The sequence below is a fragment of the Chiloscyllium plagiosum genome, unplaced genomic scaffold, assembly GCF_037043375.1.
Source record: "Chiloscyllium plagiosum isolate Xiang-an unplaced genomic scaffold, Cpla_swu_hap1 HiC_scaffold_19, whole genome shotgun sequence".
Taxonomy (NCBI): Eukaryota; Metazoa; Chordata; class Chondrichthyes; order Orectolobiformes; family Hemiscylliidae; genus Chiloscyllium; species Chiloscyllium plagiosum.
In genome coordinates this window covers 47,832,236-47,846,135 of record NW_028270157.1, presented here as the reverse complement: position 1 = coordinate 47,846,135, position 13,900 = coordinate 47,832,236, and the positions used below count along the sequence as shown (strand labels likewise).

Here is a 13,900-nt window from a genome sequence, read left to right as displayed (position 1 = left end):
CGACAGTGTGGAAACTACTCATCCCTCAACATTTCCTTTTCTCTTTGAAATTCTACAAATGTCTGTTTAGGTTTCTTTTTCAAACCCTCTTTCAGGGACAGGCTCACAGGTATTGAACTTTGCCCTTTGTAACTTCAGGTCCAAGCATCTTTTGGTCACTTCAGATTCATAACTAGCTTTTCAAATAGGTGAATTATCATTCAACTCTCCTCTGTAAATTCAGATACTAACCAAAGAATTTTAATTAAATTACTCAACAGAATCAAGATCATTCTCTGATCATCTCTCTCCTCTTCTTCCTTTACTCTGATTTCCTGTCGTCAAATCAAGTTTTGAGTTTCCTCTATCATTGCATTTCAAGTGTTTTTTTTTAAATTCCATTCCCCTTTCCATCACTCATTCTTTATCTTTCTCCTCTATTGCCAATCTAAGATTTCCTTTTTTTCACTCTTTTCCATCTTTTCATTTCTCCTTTTTCCCTGCAGTTCAAGGTCTTTCATTGCTCTCTTTCCTCAAATTAAAGTTTTGTTTTTCTTTTGTAAAAGAATCTTAGCTAATTCAAGGTAAGATACATCACTTTAAGGAGTCTCTTCTTCTAACTCTAAATTCTGAGTAATCACTATTATGTTATGCTCAAGAGATCTTGTTTTTATTTCTTACTTCATTTTGTCCTCTAACTCTCTCAGGTTAGCCTTCACGTAAGGTTTCAACACTTTAACATTTACATCATCTACCCCGGAAGGTTTTTTGCAACAGTCAAAATTTACTTATAATTTAAATCAGTATAATTTATTTTCTCTTGTTACTATGCAGTTATATCTTTAAGGATTCAGATTCATCTTGAATTCAATGAGCTTTGATCTCTCAAAAGCCCCCACTTTATTATGATATCGGTTAATGTTAATATTGGACAAATCAGTTCCCGAATGAAACCTGGCTTGTTAGATCTTAACTTTGCTGTGCGTTTTTAAATCATGGAGATCAGTTACTGAACATATTTACAGGGGACTGCCAGTGTATTTTTAAGACAAAGAACAAACCATTTATTAAACAAGGAAAAGAAAACTAATTACAATAGATTAAAAGGTTGCAAAGTTTTCATTAATCATCAGAAAAGGACTCAAACTCAGTACTCTTTTATCCCCAGCAATATTCTAACAAACAGAAAAAACTCAGTTTTAAAAAAAAGTGTTACCACTGCTTCCACACTAAGGCTTCTTGCTTAGACTGGCACAGCTGCAATGAGCTTCCTTTGAGCAAATTTCTGCGCATTCATTAGATCGATTTTTGTTCCAGCTCATATATTCCTTAAGACACCTAAAGCAAAGTACAGACTACACTCATTGTTGCTTTATTTTAAACAGGTCCTAGAACTCAGTTTCCAGTAATATTTCTTAGATTTCTTGCTGGAGAGTTCAACATTCCTGTTTCCATTTGTCTCACCCAACCATATAGAGACTGACTGCTTTATAGATTATTCTGCCTTTCAGTGTGCCATTCTTGACACTCAACAATAGTTGTTTATTTTCCTATACCTTTGGGAAAAACAAATCTGTTAACCATTTCTCTATTACAGGGTTATAAAAAACCTTATTGAAATTCAGGAAGTTTGCTCACTGAGTTGTAGGTTTGTTCTGAGATGTTATGTCACCATGCTAGGTAACATCATCAGTGAGCCTCCGGTGAAGCGCTGGTGTTCTTGACTGCAACAAACACTACATCGGACAAACAGGAAGGAAACTAGCCATCAGGATACGTGAGCACCAACTAGCTATCAAAAGACATGACCCACAGCCACTAGTATCCTTACACATAGACAAAAAAGGACACCACTTCGACTGTGACCACATATCCATCCTAGGACAGGCTAAACAAAGACATGCATGGGAGTTCCTAGAGGCCTGGCATTCAAACCAGAACTCCATCAGCAAACACATCGATTTGCATTTACCAACCTCTCAGAAAGAGAACCAGAAATGATATTGCCCACCACAACCGACCAAGACACGTAAATAGAAAGCGGGACAGAACACAAGCACTTCACTGGAGGCTCACCTGATGAAGTTACCTAGCATGGTGACGAAATGTCTGAGAACAAACCTACCAGCTCAGTGAGCAAACTTACAACCTGAGCTACAAATCTTCAAAAAAAAATCACAAATCCTATTAAAATGCATCTTGACAAAACCGATCTCCAGACTCCCTGCCAACAAGGTTCCTAGAATGCTGAAGCAATATCTTCCCATTAACACAAAACCAAATTAAAACTATACATGGGTTGTCACAATTTTTATAATGTAGTAAGACCAGGACAATGTTTAAAACCGAGATGAATTAACATTCATATCACGCAAGTAGTAGGTAATGACTATTTGCAAAATGATGATGATCAGTGGTGAGGAATTCTGCCGTGATTATCTCACCAGCTAACTTCCCAAAGTTTGTCCTGCATCTTAATGCACAAGTCCACAATGGAATTCTTTCCACTTTATTGGAGCAGTGCAGCTCGAGCAATACTCATGGATCTTGATTTCATCCAAAATAAAACAGTATGTTTGATTGGCATCTCATTGCGTAGCTACATCACATGGACTGACAGTGGTTCAAGGTAGCTCACCACTACCTTCCCAGGGGCAATTAGGGGCAAATAACAAATGCTGATCTTACCAGCAAAGCCCTGATACTGCAAAAAAATTCTTAATGATTGCCAAAATACTGATTCAAAAATTCAGTGTATCCATTTTTTGGGTCTGCATCAGGTGCAGGATCAATCTTGAACAGTAAAGACTTGGTTCTGACTTTCATTGAGCAAGTGAGCTGTACAGACTAGAGAAAGGTCATCACTGTGATGTGACTGAAGATCTGACTGTACCTAGCATTGCACAGGACCTCAGATTCATGAGCAATTTAACATCCATGCCAAAAATGAGCTCAGAAGTAATACTAATGAGAAATAATTGGCTTGTGATCTTATGTTCAGAGCTTGCATTTATTTAGCATCTTTCACAAAAAGGGTTCATTAGGCACTTTAGAACTGATGAAATACTTTTGAGGTATACTCATTAACATGGAAAATGCAGAATTCAATTCGCACTTTGAAAGACTGAAGAAAAAGCATAGCAATGTCCACATGATCTGTTCCTGAATGTTGGTTGGACATTAAAAGTTGATTGCTATTCTAAGCAAAACTATTTTTAAAAATTTATTCTTGGGAATTAGGAATTGCTGACTAGGTCAGCATTTATTGCCCATCCCTAATGATCCTTGAGAAAGGTGGCAGCAAACTGCCTCTTGAACCATTGCTGTTCATGCATTGTAAATACATCCACTTTGACTTTACAGAAGGGGTTCCAGGATTTCGACCAAGTGACAGAAGGAATGGTGATATATTTTCAAGTCAGGATGGCAAGTGGCTTGGAGAGAAAATTGCAGGTGGTGGCATCCCCATGTATCTACTGCCTTTGTCCTTCTAGATGGAAGTAGATTTGGAAGGTGCTGTCTGAGGAGCCTTGGTGAATTACTACAGTGTGGCTTATAGATGGCACACACTGCTGTTACTGAGCATTAGTGGCTCTTTTTCAAAATAAGCTCACAAAATCTTTTAAAGCCTCCGAGAGAGCCGACAGGACCCTGCTTTCACTTACAAAATTAACTGGCCTAATCTCAGCACTACGGTCAGGACGTTTCAAAAACAGTTGTTGGCTGATGTTAATTGAGGAGAAAGTGAGGACTGCAGATGCTGGAGATCAGAGCTGAAGATGTGTTGCTGGAAAAGCGCAGCAGGTCAGGCAGCATCCAAGGAACAGGAGAATCGAAGAAGGGCTTATGCCCGAAACGTCGATTCTCCTGTTCCTTGGATGCTGCCTGACCTGCTGCGCTTTTCCAGCAACACATTTTCAGCTCTGATGTTAATTGAGGTCAATTCCATTTATGGACTGCCTGTTTGGTCACAACCTATATGGAAACTAAAATTGCTTTTCAGTAAAATTCTCAGAAAAGCCTTCAACACATATAGAAACATTAAATAGTAGTAAGCATCTAGCAAAATGAAATGCAAGTTTTAGAATGACAGTACAGACATGTTTATTTTCTCACTTTACTCCAAAACAATGAGTATCACTTTTAAAAAATAGCATCTCAATATTTTTTATTTTTCAAAGACTCGACATTCAAGCGTTAATAAGGTTCCATAACGAATTATTTAAGTCACAGTTAACTTCACGTATAATTATCAAATTTTATAACAGTCATGAACTGTGAAATTTAAATCTGCTTGTCATATTTGCTCTGCTCAGTCCTTGAATTGGGTGAATAAGAAAATGTGTAGACTTCAACAGAATGGGGCAAAAGAAACAAAGCGTAAATTTGAATGCTGGTCCTACCAATTGGAGGATGTGGCAGAGGGCTCTACTTCGATTATATTGAGACAGCAAGAGAGAGAAAGAAATACTTACTTCTTCATAAGTTCTGCAATTCTTTGACATTCCACCTCATCATAGAACCAGATCCCATAGATTGACACTGAAATTAATAATATAAAACAGGCATATGACAGCATGCAAACTAAAATTTCCTCTTTAATTTTCTCATTTTCAACACTCATTATAAATGTTAAAAATATTATGTTGGGCTCATGAAGAGGAGGCACTATCTACAATGAGAAAAAAAAAAGGCAGGCATAGCACATGCTAAAAATTGCAACTCCTGCCTAATGAAAAGTAGTAAACAGACTGATAAGAATTTATCATCTTTTCTGGCTAGCAGTATGATATTAGTTTAAAATACAGGACTCAAAATTGATACACAATTCAGCTTGTAAATAAAATACAAATAACTGCTCCACCAGTAACAGTACACTGGCTGAATATTTAAAAGCTACACATGGATTTACTGGAGTAATGTATCAAAAAGCCCACACAAAAAAAGTCGCTCCTCGTGCCACAGCCTCTTTGGTTTGTTGCTAAATTTGCTTGACAAAAACCAGCATGCTACCATTAATTTCAAGCAGAAATATTTTGAAGCAATAAAAAGCAAACAGTAAAGTAGGACAGAGTGCCCTGGATCTGCTCTGGGTTATTCAGTTTTTAACATACTCTAATGTACGTATCTTTGAATTATGGAGTATCCCTCACCAACAAAAGCATTAACAGCTTTACTCCAAAGTGGATTAAGCTACACCATTTGCAAAAATCTAGCTGTCAAGAATCTGTCTGCCTAAATGGTGCCTCACAGTACCAGGGACCCAGGTTCAATTCCAGCCTCAGGTGACTGTCTGTGTGGAGTTTGTACATTCTCCCAGTGTCTGTGTGGGTTTCCTCCAGGTGCTCCAGTTTTCTCCCACAGTGCAAAGATGTGCAGGTCAGGTGAATTGGTCATTCTAAGTTGCCCGTAGTGTTAGGTGCATTAGTCAGAGGGAAATGGGTCTGGGTGGGTTACTCTCCAGAGGGTCAGTGGGGACTTGTTGGGCCGAAGGGCCTATTTCCACCCTGTAGGGAATCTAATCTAAATGTTGCATTAGCGTGTCAAGACAATAACTGAAAGTAGATTCAGACCATTTCTCAATCACTACAGGAATGTAAAGATATATATTATTGATTACTCAAACGATTAAATGGTATGTGCTCCATAAGAAGCTAATCCTGAAGGACATTCAATTTTGTAAACTAATTTGCTTGTTTTTAAAAATGGCTGCACAGAATTTAAACTATTTTCACAGCTTCATGTGCCTAGCTCCTTATCACCAAAATCACTAACTCTAGTTTGTACGTCGAAACATTTGCATTTCAAAATGGTTCCTACAAATTGGATTATTAACAGCATAATTGTTGGGAAGTATTGTGCAGCACAACTTGGACTTCAACTAGCAATGTTTTGTCTTTATTTTGAAGGCACAGAAGTCACAATAAAGTCCATAATTCTAATTTTAAAATTTTAATGTCAGAAGTAACACACCATCAGGTTAACAGTCCATCACAGGTTTATTTGAAATCATAAGCTGAGCTCCTTCACCAGTGTTTTCACAAGCTTTTGGAGCGTTGCTCCTTTATCAGGTGAAGTCCCCTGTTGAAGGAGCAGCACTCAAAGCTTGTGATTTCAAATAAACCTGTTGGACTATAACCTGGTGTCATGTCACTTCTGACCTTGTCCACCATAGTTCAACACCGGCACCACCACATCATAATTATTAGTCAAAGTGATTAAAAATTTTTGATTAAATTGTCAATATTACATAGCAATCATGAGCTGCAAAACTATATTTGGATCCTGCGCTCCTGTTTCAACCTCACTTTACTATTTTAGGAATATTGCATTAAATTTGAACAAGACACTTGAGATGGAAAAGACTTTCATCCACCGAGCAGCGCATGGTTCACCAATACCACCACTGCACTACATTTTGGTGCCAGTCACAGTAGTGTCACTTCCACCATGAATAAAGACAATTTTTGACAACTTTAGTCTTTTATGCAGCCTAAATCTCTCCACAAGGAAAATTAAGTATATAAGTACAGATTATTAACTGTATTATCTTCACATTCCATGACTGCAATTACAACTTGCAGATGTTTTGCAACTAGTTTCAGAGAAAACTAAAAATTAACAACACAAATGAAGACTGTGCCTTTTGATTTGCCAAATTCTACTGTATGTTAGAATGCATAAGTATTACTCTAATTTCTATAGAATTTACCATACCAAGCTACTGAATCCCAATTGTGTGATATAATCAAAACTTTCTACAAAAGATGACATGATTAAGTGCAAACAGACTTGTTTGAGTAATACAGGGAGAAATCCAAGCATATTTTGACTGCTAGCCAATGAGCTAAACTGGATGCATGAGTTCAGAAAGTTGTATAAACCAGAGGATTTTGAATGGTGGAGGAATGGGGAGAAAAGGTATTTTCAACTGTAGCAAAAATATTTTTCTCCTCGTGCAATTGTTCATAGTAGGCCTACAGAATCAAATTGAAGGCTTAGTAAAATAACCTGAGACAAAAATCAACAAAATAATTTTAAAGTGCTGAAACTATATTTTTAATTGATTCTATTAACAGCCAGAAACAAATGGTTGAATTGAATAAGGAGAGCCTGACACCCACAGATGGCACTTCTGCTGGATCGATCTCAGAGTGCCCTGATAGAATTAAAACCTTATTTGGGAGAGGGAACAATGCTGCCAGGATATTTAATTACTGTACTCCTCCAGTAGGGCAGACATTCCACTCCAGAAAACTTTCAACAAAGCAATAACACACTTGGCCTTTCAGCAAAGTTTATCACTAGAGAACCTTAAAGTGACAGTGATTGCAGGATCAACATGTTGCCAATTTAAGGGTAGGGAATGGTAGGGGGTTGGGGTTGGGGCTGGGGGAGGAGGAAGTGGAGGTGGGGTGGATCTGGGAGTTGGGAAAGAGCAGAGGTCAGAGGAAAAGGGAGGGGATTAACTTCCCAATTCACCGTCCCCAAACCAGGGACAAAATGCCTTTGAAAGACAGCCACCCCACACCCCATCTAGACACGAGCAAATCCAACAATTGGTCACCTGTCTGGCATTGGTGAAATGCAATTCCTTCTCTTAAGGGCCTCAACAGGCATCTAGAAATGAAGACCATCCACATGGCTTCTCACCCTGGATTAACCCAAGTGAGGCAGGGAGACAGCATGGTCACCATCCCAGTCAAGGAAGACAAAATGTATTTAGTCAACTGTGGTTCAGTTCATAATCACTTGCCCCTCTGAGTTTCAAGATCCCACTTCAGAAAATCGAGCACACAAAAATTACCAAGGCTATCACATAAGTGCAGTACTGAGGGAGGTGTACTATTGGAGTTGCCATCTTTGGCATGAAATGCTAAAAACGTAGGGTCCATCTGCTCTGAGGTAAAAGTACAAGATCACATGACACTATTTCAAAGAAGCAGGCAACTTAACCCGGAACAATATTTGTGTGACAATCAACATCAAAAAAATTACTTGCTCACTATCACACTGCAGTTTGTGGCAATTGGCTGTGCACAAATTGGCTGCCATGTTTCCTATATTACAACAGTGACTACATTTCAGAAAGTACTTTCTTTTCCACTTAAATTAAATTGCACATTCTAAGACTGTAGATCTAATTGCAAATACGATGGTAAAATACCTGAAAGTTAGGAATGATGCATGAATTATTGACATGTTTCCATGCAGCTGATCGTATCTTCTGTATGAAGGTTGGAGGTTTGGGAGGTAACATAAGAATTTAAGAAATATGATGGAATGATCCATTCAGTCCCTAATGCCTGTCCTGCTCTACAACAAGGTCATGATTGATCTGTCTCAGAACTCAACGCCTGTTAAGGAAGGATCATTGATAAATTGATGCGGAAAATTGTGTAGGTGATACACATTGCAGTCCTAGCGTTTTAGGCACGGTAGAGCAATGGCTGAAGTGTTGGTAAACTGAGCAAATGTGTTCTGACAGCTGAACCAATCCAAGCAAGCAAAGTATTCCATCACATTTGTCAGTAGTGGAGGTTGGAGGCATTGGGAAGCAAGCTATTCATCATAGAACATCCAGCTTCTGATTTCCAGTAATTATAGTGCAGATGGCCGGTCTAAGTCAGTTTCCAATTAAGACGTTGATGCTGGTACCTCTGATGGCAATACCATTGCATGTTACTGAACGTGCTGAGGTTCTTACTGGTGATTGATTACTATTGATCAGCTAAGATTTTTCAATCATGATCTTGCGATGGATAGCGGAATGTCAAACCCTCGAATACCCACAACCTTATGACTCAGATGGGAGAGCAATTAATGAGACTAGCTGCCTTGACATTTAAAAAAAATCTCAATTTCATCTGGCTTTTACAAATAAATGATTTATGGTATTAACTCAAATAGAACACAAAATAACTCTTCATAGTATTGTGTTATAATTAACACAGTTTAATGATATGGTCCATCAACAATACTAACATTACACACAATACTGACTTGAAACCTAATTTCCATGTACTTCCCTTGCAATATGAAAAATACTTTACTGATGTTCGTTCTAGGAGACTCCAGAAGAAATATTAATAATTACTTGCTTCAAATAATGTCCATTTTTCCCTCTTTTCTCTCTCCCTACCTGCTCCCACACACAGCTGGGTTAAAAATGTAGAGAATGTTTTGAAAGTTCATCACAAGATCATGACAAATTCTTGGGAGAATTTTATAATCTTAACGGACTTGTATTTCGAGCATGGCTGAAGCTTTTATCTTTGCTTCCTCTTAAATGAAATGAAGGCCCCATATCAAAATGTCAGCACCGATGCATGCCACAATTTAACTCCTTAGAGTGGAGGACATCAACATATAAAGCCACCGTCCTTCTCCACCTCTCACTTTTGGACATGATTCATTAGGAAGAATAAACATTCTAACCCCAGCTATGCCACAATGGACTGATCTTCAAAGAAATAACTTTGAGATTGATTTCAGCAAAAAGTAATAAGAATTTTCAATGAACATAGAATTATTGCCATGGAAGGTAAAAAGCTTCCATCAGTTCTTCATCAGAAAGCCACCATACAGTTGTCCAAACAACCAGCACAAGGAATGGAAAGCAAATACAAAGGCATAATTGTGAAGGAGACACGGCTGAACTGCTTCTACACTTGTCCAGGAGGTAGGATTTTCTCATGTCTTTGCCCATGTCAACAATAACAACTTAAGACAATATTTTTAGAAAGTTGTTTTAAAAGCTGCATTTCAGATTTGGATCCAAAATTGGAAGATGACTTAACTGCATTTCTTTGCCCAATGATCAAATTTATATCACCAACCTTTACAAATACCTAAATACTGATATTTCCTGGTCTTAATTTCTGTTATCAATGACAAAAACATATCACAGATTACATTTATTTTTGCAAAAAATGATTGTAATGTTTAAAATTATAAAATAAACTACATGCAATACAACTATATTTTCCAAAATACTGTGAAATTTACAGTAATCTTGGTAGTATGCATTTTTCCTCAATTAATGGAAAGATATAAACATAACCAAATTTATCTTGCTTTGTTTTTATCAGAAAATTAAGTCTTTCAAGGTCTAATATATTATTGCAATGCAATGTAAAAATTTGTTTAGGAAACTGCTTTTCAACACTTTTTGATGCAACACATTCATTTCGTAATGCATTGCAACAGAAATTCATCAGGTTATTTAAAATTGTAGTTCGAAAATTCTTCAGTCTCCTTTGTTTAATACATGTAGATAACATTTGTTGAAGAAGTGATTAAACATTTGCAACTATTCATAGTAGCTTCATTTTATGCATGCATTAATTTTAAAGTAATTAGAATCAAAACTAAAAAACTTAGTAGTACAATTAAAACACTTACATGTTGGCAACAAAACCTCAATGTTGCAAAACAACTTACAGCCAATTAATTACCCTTGAAATGTAGTCATGACAATGCAAGAAATATGCAGCCATATAGCAAAGAATTAAGTGATTAGGTTATCTGTATTTAGGTTCTGAATTAAATTTAAATATTGACAAAGACGTAAGAACTTTGATGCTCTAATTTGAATGGAACAATGACACATAGGGAGTTGAGGCCTCATTTTACTGTCTCATCCAAACTATGGCACATACACTTCCTCAAATTGTATTGAACTGTTAACTTGAATGCTCAAAACTCTATGTAGGACTTGAGCCACAATCTTTAACTCAGCAGCAAGGGAGCTACCACTAAGCCACAACCATAAATGGTCATAAAAATTACCAAATTGGAGATCATTATGTAGATTTTCTAGGTAGGCTCTGTAGATCAAATCTTTTCATCACCTTGCTCTGTTCTCCCTCCCTATCTAGCAATATCCATTCCCTTTGCTAAAATCCAGTTTCAATAGCTGTGACCACTCTCTGGAATCTTGTGCCCACCATCTAGACTTTGCCTAGTTGACTACTAATCAAAAATAAACACGAGAGGCATATGGCAATATTCTAACAGCAGACAATTACAGTTCAGTTCACCTTATCTTCATCCCATCCGAAAAAAACATATTGCATCACACTCTCCATTACATTCCATCAGCCATTGTGTACGTATTCTGGATTTCTATGAACAAGTGTGATATTTGCACAATAATGTTCCACGTGAACATAATGCAGGAATCCAATTCATATACTGCAACACCATTCTCGCTAATGATCATTACTGTGGATGCCATTCACTTTAGTTGTTCTCACATCTTATTTTATACTGTCCAAAAGAACACAAATTGACTTAGTTTTAAAAAAAGACCAATTTTCCTTGATAACAATGCTCATTTAGCACTCTGTGAAATTTCAACGTACTCTTTCTCGGTATGGGTTCAGCAACAAAAGATAATTAAATGAGTGACTGCTGGTCAAAGGTCTGCTTAATTATTGGCTTCTTTATTCTATTACAACATAATAAGGTGTGGAATGAGCAATTTGTGACTGCCTCCACCACTGTTATTTGAGTTGGATAAGCTAGACAAATAGGTCAGCACTTTGACAATTAGCAACCTCATCATGTTTAACAGTATCCAGGTTAGCTCAGTTATTAGAATATAAAACCTTTTGTGGGCTATTTGGGCTCAAATTGTTCAATTGCCTTAAAACAAAAAAAATTCTGCTACAAGGATCTTGTGGTGAAGTGGTAGAGTTAGAAAACCCAGTTCCAGTCCAGTCTGCCACAGAACTATTTTGTAACATGCCCAAGCAAGTCAATTATCCAAATATCTAATCCATGGCATTGGTCCACCTATTCTAATGGCCAGAATCATTGCAGCAAAACCGGCTGGAATTGCATGTTGGGACTTATGTTGCAGGTGCAATTGCCTCTGGAGAAAATGCCATGGACACCTCAAAGATGATGACAGAAATAACAGGCATCTTAATCAGATGTATTTACAATACAGTAAGCTATCTCCATCTCATCCTCAGGGACAAAAAAAGGCAGCAAATTGTAGAAGTGGGCATGAATACAAAGCACCTTTAGTGTACAAACTAATTAAGGTAGTCCTGTATCCGTGAAGGTGGCCTCAACAGTGATCTTGGGTTCATGTCCCACTACATGTGACCCCCACCACGCTGTTCTGTATCTGTAAAATCTTCCTTACTCTTCTGTTTTGACCTCATCACCTTGATAAATTATTATGACCTCTCTACCTTTATTAGTTTGTACAGTTTTGGATTACTTATTACTTTGGTTAGACCCTCGACATGTGACTCTTATACCCATCATGTTATTCCAGTCATTTGGTTTGTCTCCAGCACCACCTTAATTTTTTGTAATTATTGCTCTGCCTTATTTAATCAGAGCATAGGTCGTCCCTTTGCTTGTTACTCAGCTGTTGACACTTTACTCACATTGTCTGGCACTTATGATCACCTGCGGAGGCTTATTATTTGGCCTGTTGACACTGTAATCATACCATTTGTATGATTTTTAAAAAATCTCTCTGCCTATAAATTCTGTGCCTGTGTGCTTTTCTCTCCCTTCACCTGATGAAGGAGCTACACTCCAAAAGCTTGTGCTTTCAAATAAACCTGTTGGACTATAACCTGGTGGTATTTAACTTCTGCGGTGTCCACTCCAGTCCAACACTGGCACTAATACACAACGAAGTAACACATCCTGACTCCCCAAAGCCTACCCCCACCATGAAAAATCTCAATTCAGCAGCATATAGAAGATTATCTTCATGCCTGAATGAGAGAGATACCAACACTGAAGAAACTCAAAACCATCCTCGAGAATTCAACTTGGTTTGATCATTAATCACCTGCAAATATTTACTGTGCTGCTGTAGTGTATACCATTTACCAGATTCTCTACAGCAATTTGTCAATGCTCCTTCAATAGCACCTTCCAAACACATAATATCTACCACCTAGAAAGACAATGGCAGCAGATGCGTGGGAAATCCCATTAACAAATTCCCTCCCGAGACACACACATCCTGACTTGGAAACGTATCCCTATTCATTCAAGGTTGGTGGGTCAAAATGTCAGAACTCCCTTCAACACACAGCAGGCACAACACTGCTTAGGTATCCTATCTGGACTGCAGTGGCGCACCACCACCTCCTCAAGGGCAATTAGGAATGAGGAACAAATAATAGCCTTGTCAGCAATGTTCACATGTCAACAAAATATTAGAAGTATTTCTATTTCTGATGCATCTAGTTCTTAGCCTTGCCTTAGTACACAAATTATACTTCTTTTAAAATGTAATGCCTTTCACGACTTCAGGATTTTACAAAGCATGACACAGCCAATTTATTACCTTTTAAAGATGTAGACACTGTTGTCAGGTGGTAAATGAGTGACCCCACTAAAGCAATCAAATGACAACCACTTGAGGAAGGACAAATGATATAATAAACATGCCAAAATATGGTAAGGGAAGTATATTTCTGACTGCATGATCACTATGAATTATTTAGATACTGGACAGGTAATGGCACCCACTGCCATTATCCAAATACAAAAAGAGCAAGGATCTGGAGACCGTTTTTAAAATAAGATTAATTTTCACATTCTAGGAAGTTAAGCATGTTCAGGCTAAAATTTGAATGCCTTCAGGTCCATGCCTCCTTATTTTGCAGTATCTTAAGAGTTAGCCCTAAATCTTGTCATAGCTTTAAAAAGTTGAGACTACAAATAGCGTTAAAAAAACCCAAGTCTTCCAACTGTCATTCATTTGAGAGTAGTTCTATTTGAACTCTCTGTGTGGTATATACTTACCATAGAAATGTCAGGAATAAAAGGAAAATCATAGTATAAAAAGAATTCAACCTTGTGGTATTCACACAGCACAAACAAGGCATTTTGCTTCTATGCAGGCTTTTTCTTTGGCAACTTGATTGATTGCACTGAT

At 37.5% G+C, this 13,900-nt stretch overlaps 2 protein-coding genes across 24 annotated transcripts in view; one reads left to right on the top strand and one right to left on the bottom strand.

Annotated features, from left to right (window-relative positions):
- LOC122559590 (mRNA-decapping enzyme 1B) overlaps window positions 1–13,900 on the bottom strand; it is a 115,406-nt gene that overhangs the window by 40,292 nt on the left and 61,214 nt on the right. For 9 of the 10 annotated variants that reach the window (XM_043709334.2, XM_087997317.1, XM_043709333.2 and 6 more), the window contains one exon: window positions 4,455–4,521. In XM_043709334.2, the coding sequence (XP_043565269.1) occupies window positions 4,455–4,521 (67 nt within the window). Of the gene's footprint in view, window positions 1–4,454; window positions 4,522–10,383; window positions 10,525–13,900 lie in introns of those variants that run through there. The other variant, XM_087997320.1, reaches the window with a different exon arrangement.
- Window positions 9,340–13,900, top strand: part of LOC122559424 (calcium voltage-gated channel subunit alpha1 C) — a 1,175,809-nt gene continuing 1,171,248 nt past the window's right edge. For 10 of the 14 annotated variants that reach the window (XR_015760447.1, XM_087997307.1, XM_087997306.1 and 7 more), the window contains exon 1: window positions 9,340–9,661. Coding sequence is in view for 13 of the 14 variants with exons in the window: in XM_087997307.1 (XP_087853433.1) it covers window positions 9,517–9,661 (145 nt within the window). In the remaining variant the exon portion in view is untranslated. The remainder of the gene's footprint in view (window positions 9,662–13,900) is intronic. The other 4 variants (XM_087997310.1, XM_087997309.1, XM_087997308.1 and 1 more) reach the window with 1 other exon arrangement.